Raw genomic sequence first — 18,337 nt, 5'->3', positions numbered from 1 at the left:
ATACAGTATATGCGCGTGCGCACACACCCCAAACAATGAAACACAGAAACTACATTCTAATCCTGCGCAGTATGAAACCGAAATACAACAAAAGCAAAAGAATTTCCATATATTCAAATGGTGAAATAATTCAGCCGCTTCTGTGGGTGTCTCGAGCTGTTTTCGAGCAGTTCCCCAGAAGGTAGGAATGAATGAAGACCTGTGTCTTATTCCGAACCTAAGCGACAGGTGCATTGGAAGAATCCCTTGGAGGCTTTCCCAACTTTTGACACATTTGAGCTGAAAGCAGACAACTCCGCAAGGTCCCGAAGAATCAGACCCAGTTACTTGCAAGCCAGGCCTCAAAAGATCTTTGCTGGGCTGTTCATAGGCTGAGCACAGTTGCTGGAAACTACGGGAGAGGCGAGGATCCTTGTGCTCATGTTCTGCTTGCAGATTTCCCATGAGGGCATCTGGCTTGCCTCTCTGAGAACAGGGCTAGATGGGCCATTGGCCTCATCCAGCAGGTTCTTATGTCCTTAAATCAAAAAAAATCACACTTCAAAATTGCAACAGGAATTTGGCTTGTGCAATCTTGAGGTTTTGGGAAAACTCTACAAGGAACTGCGTGTTTTTTTGCAAAGGTTGGGATAATGGAATAGCTCGTTACTGTCAAACTTTGTTCACCGTGATTTATTAATATAGTTACTGATAGTACAGATAATGCAGTACAAACATTTTAAATTTTTTCTTCTTTGAACAGTGGCAGATCAACATTTTAACCTAGACTGATGCAAGACGGCATTACTTGGGATAATTCAGGGTCAACGTAGTTTCAGAACAGCCTAAACTAGATTCAGAGTAAGACTACCAAACAAAGCTGCAGTGTCTTAACTTCCTCCATATCATGCGTTAGTCATGGCATCTGTCTAGCGAAATAAAACATTCTAGCTTTTCTCAACCTGTTCATCAGCCACTACTCCTTCCTAGCAAAGAAGCAAAGTATTTTACACATATAGAAAGTCCAGCTATGGCCGCTTTGTGGTTAGTAAGTTTGCATCTGATTAAAGGAACATAAAGGAACTGACAAAGAGTTCTCATACGTTCAGGCAGGTGGGACCCATTTCACGCAAAGCAGAAAGTTTCCGTTCCTCTATTCCTGCTCAGGGTGGTTCCTGAAATCTGGACACGGAATCTTTTAAATGCAAACGGGAAATTTAGGGCAGACAGATTCACTTGCCTGAAAGGTGATGCTCACAGTTTTATTTTCCAGCTTAGGCGAAAGAAGCAACCAGGAGGCCGACCCAACAGGTTAGAATTATCTTTTGTTGATAGGGAGACTGGCATTTCAGATCCTCCGGTTGGATCTAATCCTGGCATTACTCAGCACGCCCAGGTACTAACTCCCTGACTCTTGGATTATACCACCAAGCTTTAATAAATTAGCGTTGCCTAACATACTAAGCACACAACAGAGAACATGGATTATCTCTCACATTGTTGCAGGGTTCCCAGCTGTCAATCCAGAGATCATACCTAGAAGTCTGAAGCTCTAAGAATGTAGCTAACCTGGCCCCTTTCCTTCCTTCCTTCCTTCCTTCCTTCCTTCCTTCCTTCCTTCCTTCCTTCCTTCCTTCCTCCCTCCCTCCCTCCCTCCCTCCCTCCCTCAATACAGGGCTGCCCATTTTAACCCTTCTCCAGCACCTAAAATTCAGTGTGCACCTAAAAAGCAGGAATGTTTCGCTCCGTTCATCAAGATTAAAGAATGCTTCCTGCAGTGAAATAAGAGTGCTACCATACTCCACTTCCTAGCATAATTGCAAATGAGCACATTCCATACACAAGCAACTAGAATATTTAAGCAAAATAAGGTATGCCGAGCAACGTTCGGCAAATAACTTCATTTTAATGAAGCTGCAAGGGCATGGGAAGTGAGCACAACACAGAAGTTGTGTTTCCGTGGAGCGGAGAAATACACTGTATATTCCTGCGTATAAGACTACTTTTTAACCCAGGAAAATCTCAAAAGTCGGGGGTCATCTTATACGCCGCGTCGTATTTCTTATACGGCGAGTATATCCCAAACTCTATACTTTAACTGGAAAAGTTGGGGGTCGTCTTATATGCCCAGTCTTATACGCCGGAATATACGGTAATCCCATCCTACAGAAGAGTGTAAGGCATTCATTCAAGGTTCCCCCCCAAATCTTGATGAGATTACAGTGGTGCCTCGCTTAACGAATGCCCTGCTTAACGAAATTTCCGCTTAACGAAAGGATTTTTCGAGCGGAGGTTGCCTCGCTAGACGAATTCGTTTTACGAAAAATTCGTCTAGCGAATCGCGGTTTCCCATAGGAATGCATTGAAATTCAATTAATGCGTTCCTATGGGGGGAAAAATTCAATGCATTCCTATGGGATTCGCTAGACGAATTTTTCGTTATAAGAAAAGACCCGTGGAACGAATTAAATTAGTCTAGTGAGGCACCACTGTATAGCCTTGTATCTAACTTTTTATGCATAGCTTTTTAGCACAGGAAAACGAGGAGGTTTTATATTTACAAGGTGGTAGGAAGCGGGACTGAAAGACCTAAGCACTCTCTTAAATCAGAAAACTCTTTAATTCATAATAAGCACAACTGGCTGGACCAATCACCAGTGAATATTTCCTGCATTTAGAAAACATGATAAATATCAGAAGGGCAAGCAGAACATTCTTTTTGAGAAGTAAGACCTTGATCGCTTTATTCCAAGACTTGTAGGCAGCTTGCACTGACGCTTTCCGCATTTGTTTTCACACATGCCCCAATAATTCCTCTCCTCTGGCCGGTCTCTACATGGCACAGGTACAAAGAGTATGTTCCCATATGAACAGTTTAAAAAACAGTACAAGAAGAAGAGATGGTAAAAAGAAGAAAAAAACAGTCAACTTTTTAAAAAGTCCGTATCGAGCAAAATTATAAATACAGTATGCTAGACAAATCAACTCCAAAAACGGGATTTATTGTATTTTTGTTAGTTATCAAAACTATAAAAAGCATAGAAACCAATATTTATAAAATAGGCAAATACCACTACTTAGTTACACAGCCATGATAACTTTTTTCTTTTGGTGCAAAGCAAAAACAAATTGGAATGTGGCTCATGCTCGCCCATTTCTTCATCCTTCATCTTGAATTAGATGCTCATCACACACTGGATGAACTGCAGAAAGGGAGAGAGAGAGACGTGCGTTATCACTAGAGAGCCCCTGTGGTGTAGGGGTTTGGGGGGGGGCGGATTGGGACCTGGGTTCAATCCCTCACTGGGTGGCCTTGGGAGTCAACGTCACTGCCACTCGGCCTAACCCACCTCACAGGGTTGCTGAGGGTGAAAAAAGTGGGGCGTAAACACAAGAAATAATAATAATAATAATAATAATTTTTTATTTATACCCCGCCCTCCCCAGTCAAAAACCGGGCTCAGGGCGGCTGACACCAACAGAATTACAATAAAACATAAAAACAATTAATTAAAATACAGATTAAAATACAGTATTAAAATTTAAAGTGCAGCCTCATTTCAAGTAGTCCATAAATCCAAGCCATGAGGGAGGAAAACACAGGGGTCAGGCTGAGTCTAACCCAAAGGCCAGGCGGAACAGCTCTGTCTGGCAGGCCCTGCGGAAAGATGACAAATCCCGCAGGGCCCTGGTCTCCTGGGAAAGAGCGTTCCACCAGGTTGGGGCCAGTACTGAAAAGGCCCTGGCTCTAGTAGAGGCCAATCTAGCCACCTTATGACTCGGGATCTCCAGAGTATTATTGTTTGTGGACCTTAAGGTCCTCCGCGGGGCATACCAGGAGAGTGGTATCTCTCTGCGGCACGATGCTTGCAAGGATGCATCAGTCTTGAGGGACAATGGAGTCCGCCTCCGGGGGTGAAGCCAAACGGCTGCGTTTGCAGCATCGAAGCGCCCTCCATGGGGCGCAGGCCTGGGCAATGTGTCTGGAGGTCCTGGGCTGCCCAGATGACAAGACCCCTTTCTCGGCCTTGCTAACGGGGTCCAAAGGAAAGCAGAGCAAGGCCCTGGGCACAGGCTGAGCTGCAGGAATTGCCGGAAGGAGGCGTGCAAGGCGCCATCCAACCACCTTAGGGACTGCACTGTAGAGGGATGGCGTACCTCTGATCCTCCAGATCGTGGGTAGGCAAACTAAGGCCCGGGGGCCGGATCCTGCCCAATTGCCTTCTCAATCCGGCCCGCGGATGGTCCGGGAATCAGCGTGTTTTTACATGAGTAGAATGTGTCCTTTTATTTAAAATGCATCTCTGGGTTATTTGTGGGGCATAGGAATTCGTTCATTTTTTCTTCTTCAAAATATAGTCCGCCCCCCCCCCCCCACAAGGTCTGAGAGACAGTGGACTGGCCCCCTGCTGAACAGCTTGCTGACCCCTGCTCCAGATCAACGGTTCTCAAACTTTTTACTCTGGGCCACACTTTCAGAATAAGAATTCGCTCGCGTCACACTCAATTTTATATTGATGACATACAGTCATACCTTGGAAGTCAAACGGAGCCACAAGTTAATTCTGTGTCCAGGGCGGCTGTCTACCAGCTCCATCTGGTACGCAGGATGAGACCCTCCCTGCGCGCAGAGTGTCTCACCAGAGTGGTGCATGCTCTGGTTATCTCCCGCTTGGACTACTGCAATGCGCTCTACGTGGGGCTACCTTTGAAGGTGACCCGGAAACTGCAATTAATCCAGAATGCGGCAGCTAGACTGGTGACTGGGAGCGGCCGCCGAGACCACATAACACCAGTCCTAAGAGACCTACATTGGTTCCCAGTACATTTCCGAGCACAATTCAAAGTGTTGGTGCTGACTTTGAAAGCCCTAAACGGCCTCGGTCCAGTATACCTGAAGGAGCTTCTCCACCCCCATCTTTCAGCCCAGACACTGAGATCCAGCACCGAGGGCCTTCTGGCGGTTCCCTCGCTGCGAGAAGCAAAGCTACAGGGAACCAGGCAGAGGGCCTTTTCGGTAGTGGCGCCCGCCCTGTGGAACGCCCTCCCATCGGAGGTCAAGGAGATAAACAACTACCTGACATTTAGAAAACACCTAGAGGCAGCCCTGTTTAGGGAAGTTTTTAATCTGTGATATTTTAATGTGTTTTGGCATTTGCTGGAAGCCGCCCAGAGTGGCGGGGGAAAGCCAACCAGATGGGCGGGGTATAAATAATAATAATTAATAATAGTCCATGAACAACTGGCCATGCTAGCCAAGGTTGATGAGAGTTGGGGTTCAGCCACAGGTTCTCCACCCCAATGTAGGAAGTGCTGACTACATACAAGGCAGTTTTCTAGATTTCTGTAGCTGCAAATAATGCCCCGAGCTCCTGGGAGGAAGGACCAGGAGCTCAAAGCCTGGCGCTCTCGGCTTATAAGTTGCTGCCACTTCATCACAACGTTCAAGGGGGTACAGAGCCTTGCGCTTCTAAGCAGGAAACGGACTCGAAGCTCACTTACATCATCGTACTGGAAGTTCACCATCCCCTGCTGAGCCGCATCTCGTCTCCGGAAGCTATCTGCAAACGCAGCACAGGAAGAAGTGCGTTAGGACAGGAGCCAGGATATACAGAAGCCACAGGTGGATGAATACAAGTGTGAAGTGCCAGTTTGCATTTCGTAGTGTGGAAAGTATTGATCTGATGTGTAGAGAGATCTTTCCTATTCTACTTAATTCAAGAGGGTTGTTGAAGCTTCTCTGGGTGAAAGAAGGAAGCAGAAGGTTCATGATGTTTGGGTTATTCCTTCAAGAAAGTACAGTTGGCGTAAACTGGTTCTGTTATCTCTTTCTGTCAAGGTCATGCCGACTATAATAATAAGGCCAGAAGGAGCCTGGGCGTCACTTTCTCTTTCTATCTCTTTCCCATCTGGTATGGCGTTCTGTACACAGCATGCGTACTGTTAAGGTTTAGACTTATTATACAGTCGTACCTCGGGTTACAAACACCTCGGGTTGCGAACAACTCGGGTTCCGAACTCCGCAAACCCGGAAGTATTTTTGCCGTGCGCGCGGTCTGCGCATGCGCAAAAATCACAGTTTGCGCATGCGCAAAATGGTGCTTCAGTTTACGACCGTTTCGGGTTACGAACTGCATCCCGGAACGGATCGTGTTCGTAACCCGAGGTACCACTGTATTTAAGTCTGCTGTAACTGGATTTTTGATGGACAGGACTAACCCTGAATGTATTGGATTTGTGACCATTATGCCCATTTGCCTTCAGTAGCAGTAAAGCTCTGCTGAATGAAATATTCATTGCCTCTGGTCTATTTTTGGGGAATCCTGCAACATGTTTAAGTTTTTACTCTGCTAACTATACGTTGGAGTTCTGCTCTGGATCAGTACCGAGTAGAATTCCACGACACGCACAAAAACTCACATCCACCATCTCTATATCTTGCCCACCAGCCTGCTATTAAACAACACATTTTTGTGATTTATTTTTAGGTGAAAGCTTCTTGTTAGCAACCCTTTTGGGTGGGAGGACGGCGTCACAGGATTTCCACCTTACTCTGCTTTACTCAAGAGTTCATCTGGAGCGTAGCGTTCGGTTCTGGGGAATGCACTTTGAGGCGCGAAGGAGTTTGGAAAAGAGAAAGGGAGATAGCCGGTGAAACTGAGCCCAAGTCCGGCACAAAAAGCTTGGCGAAACTGGATATGTTTAGCCTTTGATGAAGAGAAAAGAAGGATCTGATTGCACTCTTTGAATAACCTGGAGGGTTGAGATGTGCAGAAGGGAGCCAAGAGCAGGTCTCCGCTCACCCAAATGTGGGACTGGACAAGTAACAGGAGGGTAGCTTTGCACGGAGTAAAAAGGAGAGGAAGCCTGACAGCAAAGAGCAATTTGACTGTGGGACCCTCGGCTAGACAGGGGTGGGCTCTCCCTCACCGGAGGCCTTCAAAAGTTCTCAAACTTTTTTCTCTGGGCCACACCTTCAGAATAAAAATTTGCCCGCGTCACACCGAGTTTTTTGGGTAAGAAAAGCAAAACGAAACACAGCCTAGCAGTGCTTGATTTACAGTGGTGCCTCACTAGACAAATTTAATTCATTCCACGGGTCTTTTCTTATAACGAAAAATTTGTCTAGTGAATCCCATAGGAATGCATTGAATTATTTTGATTTTTTTCCCCCATAGGAACACATTAATTGAATTTCAATGCATTCCTATGGGAAACCGTGATTCGCTAGATGAATTTTTCATAAAACAAATTAGTCTAGCGAGGCAACCTCCACTCGAAAAATCCTTTCGTTAAGCGGAAATTTCGTTAAGCAGGGCATTCGTTAAGCGAGGCACCACTGTATAACACAGAACGCAAGTACTTTATAATATGATCTTGGGGGCATCCAGAAAGTTTAAAACAAGGCCGCTGCCTAAGAACAGGAATCCTTCCCAAATATAATTATAAACGAGCCTCTTACGTATGCATTTTAAAGAAATATAGAAAGTCAATAAGAAGTGAGGTTGCTTTTTCTACCAGAACTAATGTGAGACAAACAAGCTCCCTTCTCTTCATCAACACAAATAAGCCTTTCTCTTTTCTGATTTTCGGCAAATAAAAACTTTTTTTGATACTATACTATACTACACTGAAATGTTTAGATGTTCCATTGTCCTTGAATCTTCCTCCCACACCTGCCATCCTCTCCCTGCTGCACCTTTGGAGAACCACGGCCTTACAGAGACTTGCAATTCTATGTTTCTGCGATCAACCTCAAAAAGGTAAAGGGACCCCTGACCATCAGGTCCAGTCGTGTCCGACTCTGGGGTTGCGGCGCTCATCTCGCTCTATAGGCCGAGGGAGCCGGCGTTTGTCCGCAGACAGCTTCCGGGTCATGTGGCCTGCATGACAAAGCTGCTTCTGGCAAACCAGAGCAGCGCACGGAAACGCCGTTTACCTTCCCGCCGCAGCGGTCCCTATTTATCTACTTGCACTTTGACGTGCTTTCAAACTGCTAGGTGGGCAGGAGCTGGGACCGAGCAACGGGAGCTCACCCCATCGCAGGGATTCGAACCGTCAACCTTCTGATCAGCAAGCCCTAGACTCTGTGGTTTAACCCACAGCGCCCCCTGGCCTTATTAAATAGAAATTTTAAGAAACAAAACCAGTCCATCGTCATGAATTGAGAAAACCCCCATACCAGTGAGAGCTCTGAGCTTAACACAGCAGGCGATGTAGTCGTCAAACGTGATCTTGCCACGAGTGCTGTATCGCTTGGAAATGCCGTTGATGGCTTGGGGGCTCAGCCGAAATCCTAGACAGGAGGAGAGAGCGGGAATCGTAAAACTGCACAATTGGAAGGGACCCAGAGGATCATCTAATGCGGCCATCCCCAACCTTTGGCCCTCCAGATGTTCTGGCCTACAACTCCCATGATCCCTAGCTAACAGGACCAGTGGGCGGGGATGATGGGAATTGTAGTCCAAAACATCTGGAGGGCCAAAGGTTGGGGGTGCCTGATCTAATGCAACCGCTTCCCAGCCGGCGCAAAGTCTCCCAGCTCACCCATGGATGTCAACGCCTTCTGAAGCTCCTGGGAATCGACGGTGCCGCTGCGGTCGCTGTCGACGCTCATGAAGTGTTGCCGCCAGCCGTTCAGCACGGCCCAGAGCTCTTTGAACTCATTGAAGCCCATCGTGCCAGACATATCTCTCTGCGCAGCGGCTAAGGATCACTTCTCGTCAATAACCGGGGTCAATATCCTTTCATGTGCGCGAGAAACATCAGCTACGGTTTCCCTACACTTGCGTGTGTGTATATATAAATGTTTTATTTCTTTTCCATTTAATAATACACATTCACATCATTATTATCTACTTTACCTCCCTGCCTCTTTAGAGCCTATCGATTACGTTTTCCAATTCCAATTTCATTCACTACAGAATAACTCACAATTTAAATGAATATAGACAGGTAGAGAACTTCTCATTACAAGTCTTCAGACAACCCTGCTAGCAATGTTAATTGCTCACAATAATCTTTCAGATATCGTATAAATATACTCCAGTCCTTTTGGAATACTTGATCGTGCCGGTTTTGGATTTTTCCTGTCAAGCTTCGCCAATTCTGCAAAGTCCATCGTCTTCATCTGCCGCTCTTCTTTCGTTGGGTTTCCCTACGCTTTGGAGGGGCCACTGCCGCCCCCCATACATAAACTCATCCCCAGCGACCCCTCTCCCCTCCCCTCCCCAAACCAATATTCAGAATCGCAGTTTGCAAGGCCCACTTGGAAAGGTAATAGCACAATAAAATTCAAAGCAGTAACAATTAATTGCACACTTATTCCAAAGCCAGTGAAAGCCATTTAGTTTAATTAATCCAACTTGGTCCGGTGATACTAGATCATCAAAGCTCTAACAGTCACTTATCAGGAGTTTTAGATGTGATTGATGAAGTGATACCGATCTCCCAATGTCTGATTTAAAGACACTTAACAGGAGTCTTAAATCAGCAGCTCCAGCAACCCTCTAGGTCAGTGGTGGCCAAACTTGGCCCTCCAGCTCTTTTTGGACTACAACTCCCATCATCCCTAGCTAACAGGACCGGTGGTCATGGGTGATTAATAATAATAATAATAATAATAATAATAATAATAATAATATATTATTTATACCCCACCCATCTGGCCGGGTTCCCCCAGCCACTCTGGGTTTCTTCCAACAAAATATTAAAATACAGAAATTCATCAAACATTAAAAGCTTCCCTAAACAGGGCTGCCTTGAGATGCCTTCTAAAGGTCTGGTCATTGTTGTTCTCTTTGACCTCTGGTGGGAGGGAATTCCACAGGGTGGGTGCCACTACCGAGAAGGCCCTCCGCCTGGTTCCCTGTAACTTGGCTTCTCATAGTGAGGGAACCACCAGAAGGCCCTCGGCGCTGGACCTCAGTGTCTGGGCTGAACGATGGGGGTGGAGACACTCCTTCAAGTATACTGGACCGAGGCCATTTAGGGATTTTAAGGTCAGCACCAACACTTTGAATTGTGCTCGGAAACGTACTGGGAGCCAATGTAGGTCTTTCAAGACCGGTGTTATGTGGTCTCGCCGGCCGCTCCCAGTCACCAGTCTAGCTGCTGCATTCTGGATTAATTGTAGTTTCCAGGTCACCTTCAAAGGTAGCCCCACCTAGAGCGCATTGCAGTAGTTGCCCTGGACACAGAATTAACCTGCGCTTCCATGGACAGCTGTGAGTCCAAAATGACTCCCAGGCTGCGCACCTGGTCTTTCAGGGGCACAGTTACCCCATTCAGGAATTGAATGATGGGAATTGTAGTTCAAAAACTCCCTGTGGAACGCCCTCCCACCAGATGTCAAAGAGAAAAACAGCTACCAGATTTTTAGAAGACATCTGAAGGCAGTCCTGTTTAGGAAGGCTTTTAGTGTTTAATAGATTATTTTATTTCATTTTTCTGTTGGAAGCCGAACAGAGTGACTGGGGAAACCCAGCCAGAAGGGCGAGGTATAAATAAATTATTATTATTATTATTATTATTATTATTATTATTATTATTATTCCTTTTTTTACCTCCCTCACCCCCTGGGTAAAATAATAATAATAATAATAATAATAATAATAATAATAATAATAATAATAATTTCAGCCACCTAGAAGCACAAGTAATAATTGCAATGAGAATTATTAATTATAATAATAGAAATATTTTAAGTCAAAGCCAAATATGCAAAGGATACATCAAGCATAGAGATCATGAGCCTGCAGGTCTCTAGGTTGAAAGCTGTTTAAAGAAAAACAGAAGCAGTCAACAAAAAATAAGGTTTTTTCCCCTCTCTATTACCCCCCCCATTCTGCTCCACCCCCAGCCAAGAGTGGTTTCCAAGGAGAAAAGTATGAACAGCATAATACTTCCTCAAGATTTATTTTCCTTCAAACATTTCAATATGTTAAAAGAGGGATAGGAAGAGATATTTTTAAAAATGCAAGAGGGCAAGTGGTAACTTTTGCAATGGGTTCTGGGTGTCTTGTCGCTTTTGCTGCAAGAAGACTCAGCACAGCTGATCCGTTTGGGTTTTTGAGCCAGGCAAACTTACGCTTATAGGCTCCCGAAATTCCGGACTGCGTCAGACATCTCTGCAGCTCGTCGGCATCTATTTGCCCGTCCTATGGAAAACAGAAAGAGCATTGCGCCAGGGTTACTGCCTTTGCGCCCGGGACCTGGACCATCTCTGCAAACCGACTGTGAGCACGCAATTTCTCAAAACGACAAAGACCTTTGGGGTAACAGGCTGCCCTGGAGAGAGAGATGACCAGGCTAGGACAAAGAATAACCTTGCACACACATCCTTTCCCCCCCCCCCCCGTTGCCTGGCAATTATTAAGATTGAGAAGGTGTCACGATAACTATCTTCAAATATCACATGGAAGTTGGAGCAAGCTTGTTTTCTGCTGCTCCAGAAGGGAGGACTCAAATGGATGGATCCGAATTACGGTACCAGAAAGGCGATTCTGCCTAAACATTAGGGAGAGCTTTCTGGCAGCGAGAGCTGTACAGCGGTGGAGCAGACTTCCTCAAAAGGTGAAGGACTCTCCTTCCTTGGAGGTTTGAGGTTGGGTGGCCATCTGCCAAGGGAGTCTTTAGCTGTGGTTCCTGCTCCAAAGGGGGTTAAGACTAGATCGGCGTTTCCCAGACTTGGGTTTCCAGCTGTTGTTGGACTACAACTCCCATCACCCTCGACCACTGGGCCTGCTAGCTAGGGACGATGGGAGTTGTAGTCCAACAAATGGCTGGAAACCCAAATTTTGGGAAACGCTGGACTAGAGGAACCTTGGGGTCCCTTCCGACTCTACGATTCTGTGAGCTTCTGACCCTTGCTCCCAGCGAGCTTTTGTGTTCTGCAAAGGATATCCTTATTGATGCAGAGCAGGAAAACACACATTTGGCTTCCTGTTTGGACAGAAAGAGCAGTGTCTAGTTTGGGACAAAGAAGGGTCAAGTTCCTAATCGCTACCCAAAAGGGAGGGGCAGATGGTTCCAAAGGCTTTTCCACCAATCACATGCACATCTGGTCTTAACAATAGAGGCCCAGCACAGCTCTCCAATGAATCTATAATGGGCAACATTTTCACTTCAAATGCCATCAGTGCCATTCCAAATAAATGGGTGCCATTTGTGAGAATAATAATTTTATAAACACAATCTCTTCATTGTGGTCCCTCCTTCCTTGGAGGTTTTTAAGCAAAGGTTGGACGGCCATCTGGCTTGGATGCTTTAGTTGAGATTCCTGTGTTTCAAGGGAGTTGGGCTAGATCAGGCATCCCCAAACTGCGGCCCTCCAGATGTTTTGGCCTACAACTCCCATGATCCCTAGCTAACAGGACCAGTGGTCAGGGAAGATGGGAACTGTAGTCCAAAACATCTGGAGGGCTGAAGTTTGGGGATGCCTGGGCTAGATGACTCTTGGGTAGGCATAGGCAACCTTGGCTCTCCAGATGTTTTGGAACTACAACTCCCATGATCCCTGACCACTGCGCCTGTTAGCTAGGGATCATGGGAGTTGTAGTTCTAAGACATCTGGAGAGCCAGGGTTGCCTATGTCTGCTCTTGGGGGTCCCTTACAACTCTACGATTCTGAGACTCTATATCAGGGGTCAGCAAACTTTTCTCGGAGGCGGCCGGTTCACCGTCCCCCAGACCTAGTGGCGGGCCAGACGGTGCGCACACACACAGCGGAAGTGAATTCTCTCCCTTCCCCTCCCCCTGCCTACCTCCTCCGCTGCTCTGCCAGCGGTTGGGAGCCGGCGGTGGTGGCGGCGCCTCTCCTTTTTGGGCCAGTTTTCCCGGGTGCGGGGCCAGCGGGCGCACCAAGCTCCAGCCCACAGCGCAGCCATGGGGAGAGACCAGCGGGCGGGCGGCAGGGCTTCCTATCAAAGCCCAGCCCCCTTCCTCCGCAGGGTGGGGAGAAGCCAGGAAAAGGGAGGGAAGAGGCACCGCCGTGTTGGGGGGGGTCGCAAAAAATGGTGCCAGGGAAAAAATTGGGAAAAAATGGCGACCGTGCCAATCCAAGCGGCAATTGCAGAAATGTTTGCGGGCCAGATCCAGAGGGCAAGTGGGCTGGATCCGGCCCACAGACCTTAGTTTGCCGACCCCTGCTCTATATGATTCAAGCATCAGCCGTGCCAAATTTAAAAGGACCTCAAAGGAGGCCGGAATTTTAGCGTCACCCTCAAACATGCAAACTATAGATGCAGGAAAATGAATCATTTTTATAGCTTCGTTTCCCAGGGCAGGACATGCCAATGCGTTTAAAAACGTGTTCGGACAGAAACTTGTTCAAATAACTGAAAATAAAATAATTTAAGAGAGGTGATCAGAACTCTCACACACCCTGTCTGCACTCTGAAACTCAGTTCCCTAGCCTTGGGAGCAGTTTGGATGCTATGAAAACTCTAAAGTCCCCATTCAAGGCTGCAAAGAGAAGATCGGCAGAGTTCATGTTGAAGCAAACCAGAGTTACCCATTATGTCAGAACTCGGGAAACTGTGGTTTGCTTAAACTACGGTTGGCAAGAAGAAGCCAGGGTAAAACTGTGGTTCCTTTATTCTGGTTTCTTGCGATGCCACAGACTTCAACTTCCAGGTGTTGTAAGACACCAACTCCCAGCAGCCAGCATGTCCAATGGGCAGGGTGCTGGAGACCAACAACATCCGAAAGACCCCTTCTTGGGGGAAGCCTGGTTTAAAGAGACGACTGTTCTCCAAGTTCAGACATCCCATGGGAGTGTAGTTTGCTTAAAGGTAGATCTAAAATATTCTAGTCTCCTCCTTGGAACCACAAAAGAGGAAGAGAGGGAAGCATTAAAGACTTGAGGCTTGTTTGTGTAGAAGGAAACCATAGTTTCCTTGATACCCCCTCCAAGGACCCTTGTGGTCAATTAAAAAATATACAGGTGAGTCAGATAGCATGTAAGCAGCCTTATCGGAAGTGAATCATAGAATCATAGAGTTGGAAGAGACCACAAGGGCCATCCAGTCCAACCCCCTGCCAAGCAGGAAACACCATCAAAGCATTCTTCACATATGGCTGTCAAGCCTCTGCTTAAAGACCTCCAAAGAAGGAGACTCCACCACACTCCTTGGTAGCAAATTCCACTGTCGAACAGCTCTTACTGTCAGGAAGCGGTATGAGCTTGTAGGCGTAGTGGAGGGGGAACAGCAGTGAAATGGGAGCAAGGGGGTGATCTACTAGATCACCAGGGTAATTGACAGACCTTCTTTGCTCTAAGTAAGTTATGGAGGTTTTTGGTTTTTAATGACAGATTTAATCTGACAGCCTAGTACAGAATAAGTCACAGTATAACGGGGGGGGGGGGAGAAACCAGGTAGAGGCTGGATATTTCTTTTAAGTTCCTACTGCAGACTACCCATTTAAACGATGGGTCTTCTCTGCAAGACGGTTGGCATTCTTTTCTTTTTTTAAAAAATTATTTATACTTTTCAAATTTATACATTTCATTAATTTTATGGTACACTCATTTTAACACTTCAAAGTCTGACTTCCTTCCCCCTCTTTCTGCGGTTCCTGAAATGTTAATTTTTTAAATATCTTCTGCATATCCCAATTCATTTAATATGCTCATTTAACTATCTGCTATAAATATAAACTCCTATGAAACTGCGGAGTATTACAATAATCCTGTTTTTATCTGTCTGCAATTTATCTGTAAATAATCAAATCAACCATTTCCACTGTTTTATAAAAAAAAGTTTGTTACCTTGGTTTCTTATTCTTCCGGTAAGTTTCACCATTTCTGCATATTGCAAGACGGTTGGCATTCTAAATTAAAATCTGATGGTTGCGTTTCAGCAGGCCAAAGAGCTTTTCCTTAAAACACAAAAGTGCTTTTGCAAGGGGGGCTGGGCTACTAAAACCCTTGGAGAGCCCTTGCAAGTCCAAAAATCCTAGCTGCCCCTAAGCAGTAAGAACATTTCATGGCTGAATCAGCCACAGAACTTCCTAGCTAAAGCCCACTGTGCCAACCACTTCTGACACCCTTTGTTGGGTATTCAACAACCGTCTGCTGAGCCTAATAAATTATAGTAGGGACTGAAATTCAGCATCTGCACACAGCGGCCTACATTTTGGGGGTCTCTATGGGGGTACTGGCTGCGGCAACTGTCACGCTAATCTGCATTACTTCAAAAGTCACCATGCTAACGGAATCTGCAGAAATGGCCAGACTGACGGGAAAGATCAGAAACCAGGAAGACCACGTTTTCCTAAAGGATTGGAATAACTTTTTAATATACTTAAAAGACCACGGTAGAAAGTTAAAATCATTGGCAGGGATACAATGACACTTGTCATGTGGGATGAACTTTGGTTACTATGATTATATTAACAGATGGGTAACGGTAAAAGATGCAGGAGAAATGAAAAAGATAACATTTTTTTCAAAATGGAAGCCATGGAGGGAAGGGAGGAGGCCTGTAGGTTCAGAAAAAAAACTTTTTATTTTTATGTTTTGGAATGGTTACAGTTATTATGTAAAAATTTGTGTAAAACCAATAAATATATACAGGTGAAACTCGGAAAATTAGAATATCGTCGAAAAGTGCATTTATTTCAGTAATGCAACTACTTTAAAATGAGGCTGCATTTTAAATTTGTATTTTAATCTGTATTTTAATTAATTGTTTTCTTTTCTTTTATGTCTTATTGTAATTTTATTGGTGTTAGCCGCCCTGAGCCTGGTTTTGACTGGGGAGGGCGGGGTATAAATAAAAATTTATTATTATTATTATTATTATTATTATTATTATTATTATTATTATTACAAATGCTTCCTATTGGAAATTCCACAGTAATAAAACAAATAGTTACAATAATACAAAAATAAACATCGCTATTACATTTCATTAATTCCATTCCATTTATAATTGACCCGCCTAACAACCAATAATTACAATTACAACAAATAAATGCTTGACATAGCTTGCTTTGCGTGTCATACATCTATCTCATATATTGGTTTCACCTTTTAAACTGCATTACTGAAATAAATGCACTTTTCGACGATATTCTAATTTTCCGAGTTTCACCTGTATGTATATGTATATAAAACAAACGTCACGACTGCTTTTAGGGTTCCACACCCCTGGGATTATGTCACGGCACTGGCAAAAGCACACTCTAGGTGTTTGCCCAATGCTGCAGATGAATTAAGGGGGACAGCGATAAAAAAAAATTTGCTGTGTAAATTTGGGGGTGGGGAGCCATACCTGCCCAGCAACTGCAGCAAAATAGCCATATAAAGGATCTTGCGCTTGGCCAGGAAAGGAAGGTCCTCCGGGGGCACTCCCATACTACAAATAAAAAAAATTGGAAGAAATTAAATCAAGGAATTTTCACCATCGTTTGAGCTGACTGGCACGCATGTTTACTCCAAAGCCGGCCCCAGAGCGTTCCTTGGGAATGGCAGTCTCAATACACGCAAAACCTATTCTTAATCCTCGTTTTGTGGACTGTTCATAAAAGCAGTTTCGACAGGGCAATAGTGAAACCTGGACATGTTGCAAGTTCAGTCCGACAAACACCAAATTGTAGTTTAAGTCACCCGGCAAAAGGGCTGCTCTAAATCACTAATTCAAGTAGCATTTCCCATCGGCACTTTGGGTAATTCTGCAACAATGATACTTGTGAACCAGTAAAATGTATTGCACTTCCCAGTATGCAGGAATTTGCAGTACCAAGGAGGGCACACTGTTGAATCTTTTCACAGGGGGTTCAATCCAGACTGCACCTACAATCCCATTCCCACTTACCTGACTTCTGGGTAAAGAGGTCTACGATTGCAGTGAGTTAAAGGTAAAGGAACCCCGACCATTAGGTCCAGTCGCAGACAACTCTGGGGTTGCGGCACTCATCTCAGTTTACTGGCCGAGGGAGCCAGCGTTTGTCCACAGACAGTTTTTCTGGGTCATGTGGCCAGCATGACTAAGCCGCTTCTTGCAAACCAGAGCAGCGCAAGGAAACGCCGTTTACCTTCCCGCTGTAGTGGTACCTATTTATCTACTTGCACTTTGATGTGCTTTTGAACTTCTAGGTTGGCAGGAGCTGGGACTGAGCAACGGGAGCTCACCCCGTCACGGGGATTCGAACCACTGACCTTCTGATCAGCAAGCCCTAGGCTCAGTGGTTTAGACCACAGCGCCACCCGCGTCCCTTGCAGTGAGTTAGCTGCTCTTAATTCCTACTGAAACTGATGGGGCTCAGATGCCGCAACTAACTCATCCCCTCATTTTCAATGGAACGCAAGCTGAACCCAGCCTGAGTCCAACCCCAAAGCCTTTCACACCCCCTGCTTTCCAACATGAATTTTCTTCCATGGTCAAAAAATACCAGAAGCACAGTTAGAAATTAGCCAGGTGCCAGGTGCATTTTGTGCCTGGCGCGGGTCCAATTGCGACCACGTGGAGATCTCTGGATGCCAGGCTGGCGACAAACATCTCCACCTGGCTGGTCCCTCCAGCTTTCTTAAGCTGGTCAGCAGAGGAGCTAATTCATTGTATTTCTCTCCCACCTTTCTATCCAAGGAGTCTATGGGTTCACCCCCCCCACCTCATCTAATCCGTACGACGACCCTGTAAGGTAGGTGAAGAAGCTGCGACTGACTCCAAGGTTACCTAGTGAGCTTCAGGACTGAGTGGGGAATTGAACCCTGATCTCCCAGGTCCTAATCTGACACTCCGACCACTACACCACACTTCCCTCCTAGAGTCCTTCTGTGATGGAGCAGCTCTACCAATTAAGTAGGTAAATCAATATGGGGAAAGCAAAATGTCACTTACAGCTCAAATTTGTTTCATTCTGGATAGTTTTATTTGTTGCTTTATTGCGTTTTTAAAGCGCTTTGAGATTCCCCCCCCATCCAATAAAATACATTGGCATATGTAAGGGGGAGGGCTTATAGGGAACAGCCCCCCCCCTCATCAGGAGCAGCCCATCTCCCAGCAGTAATGAAAGCGAAGGGTCGGAAGGGGAGAGTCAGGAGACGGAGAGGGAGTGCCAGAGCTCTGGCAACATCCAAGAGCCACTGCTCCTCATGCAGGAAGAGAGGGAGGAGGAAAGAGAGGATGGGACTCAGACGGGCCGGAGACCTTCCCCCCCCCCCCGACACCGGAATTAAGGAGGAGAAAGGGGAGGAGGTTCGCAGTCCCGCGGCTCTTATGTTGGTCCAGATCACGAAAGGGGGCAGTGCCAGATTCTGATTCAGACTGATGAGACATGAAACCAGCAGCTCACTTCACTGTAAATAATGTGCACCAATAAAAGTTTCTGAAAGACAAGCATGTGGAGGGTC

The 18,337-nt window shown here is 45.8% G+C and overlaps 1 protein-coding gene across 4 annotated transcripts in view; it reads right to left on the bottom strand.

Moving 5' to 3' along the window:
• Positions 1-2,960: 2,960 nt before the first annotated feature.
• SRI (sorcin) overlaps positions 2,961-18,337 on the bottom strand; it is a 30,350-nt gene continuing 14,973 nt past the window's right edge. For 3 of the 4 annotated variants that reach the window (XM_060281035.1, XM_060281036.1, XM_035129819.2), the window contains 7 exons: positions 16,257-16,340; positions 11,069-11,138; positions 10,712-10,755; positions 8,527-8,674; positions 8,162-8,275; positions 5,482-5,540; positions 2,961-3,182 (listed from right to left, as the gene is read on the bottom strand). In XM_060281035.1, the coding sequence (XP_060137018.1) occupies positions 3,156-3,182; positions 5,482-5,540; positions 8,162-8,275; positions 8,527-8,674; positions 10,712-10,755; positions 11,069-11,138; positions 16,257-16,340 (546 nt within the window). In that variant the 3' untranslated portion in view covers positions 2,961-3,155. The remainder of the gene's footprint in view (positions 3,183-5,481; positions 5,541-8,161; positions 8,276-8,526; positions 8,675-10,711; positions 10,756-11,068; positions 11,139-16,256; positions 16,341-18,337) is intronic. The other variant, XM_035129820.2, reaches the window with a different exon arrangement.

This window comes from Zootoca vivipara, chromosome 12 (assembly GCF_963506605.1).
Source record: "Zootoca vivipara chromosome 12, rZooViv1.1, whole genome shotgun sequence".
NCBI lineage: Eukaryota > Metazoa > Chordata > Lepidosauria > Squamata > Lacertidae > Zootoca > Zootoca vivipara.
Note: the sequence above shows the minus strand (reverse complement) of the source record. Positions and strands in the feature narration are given on the sequence as shown.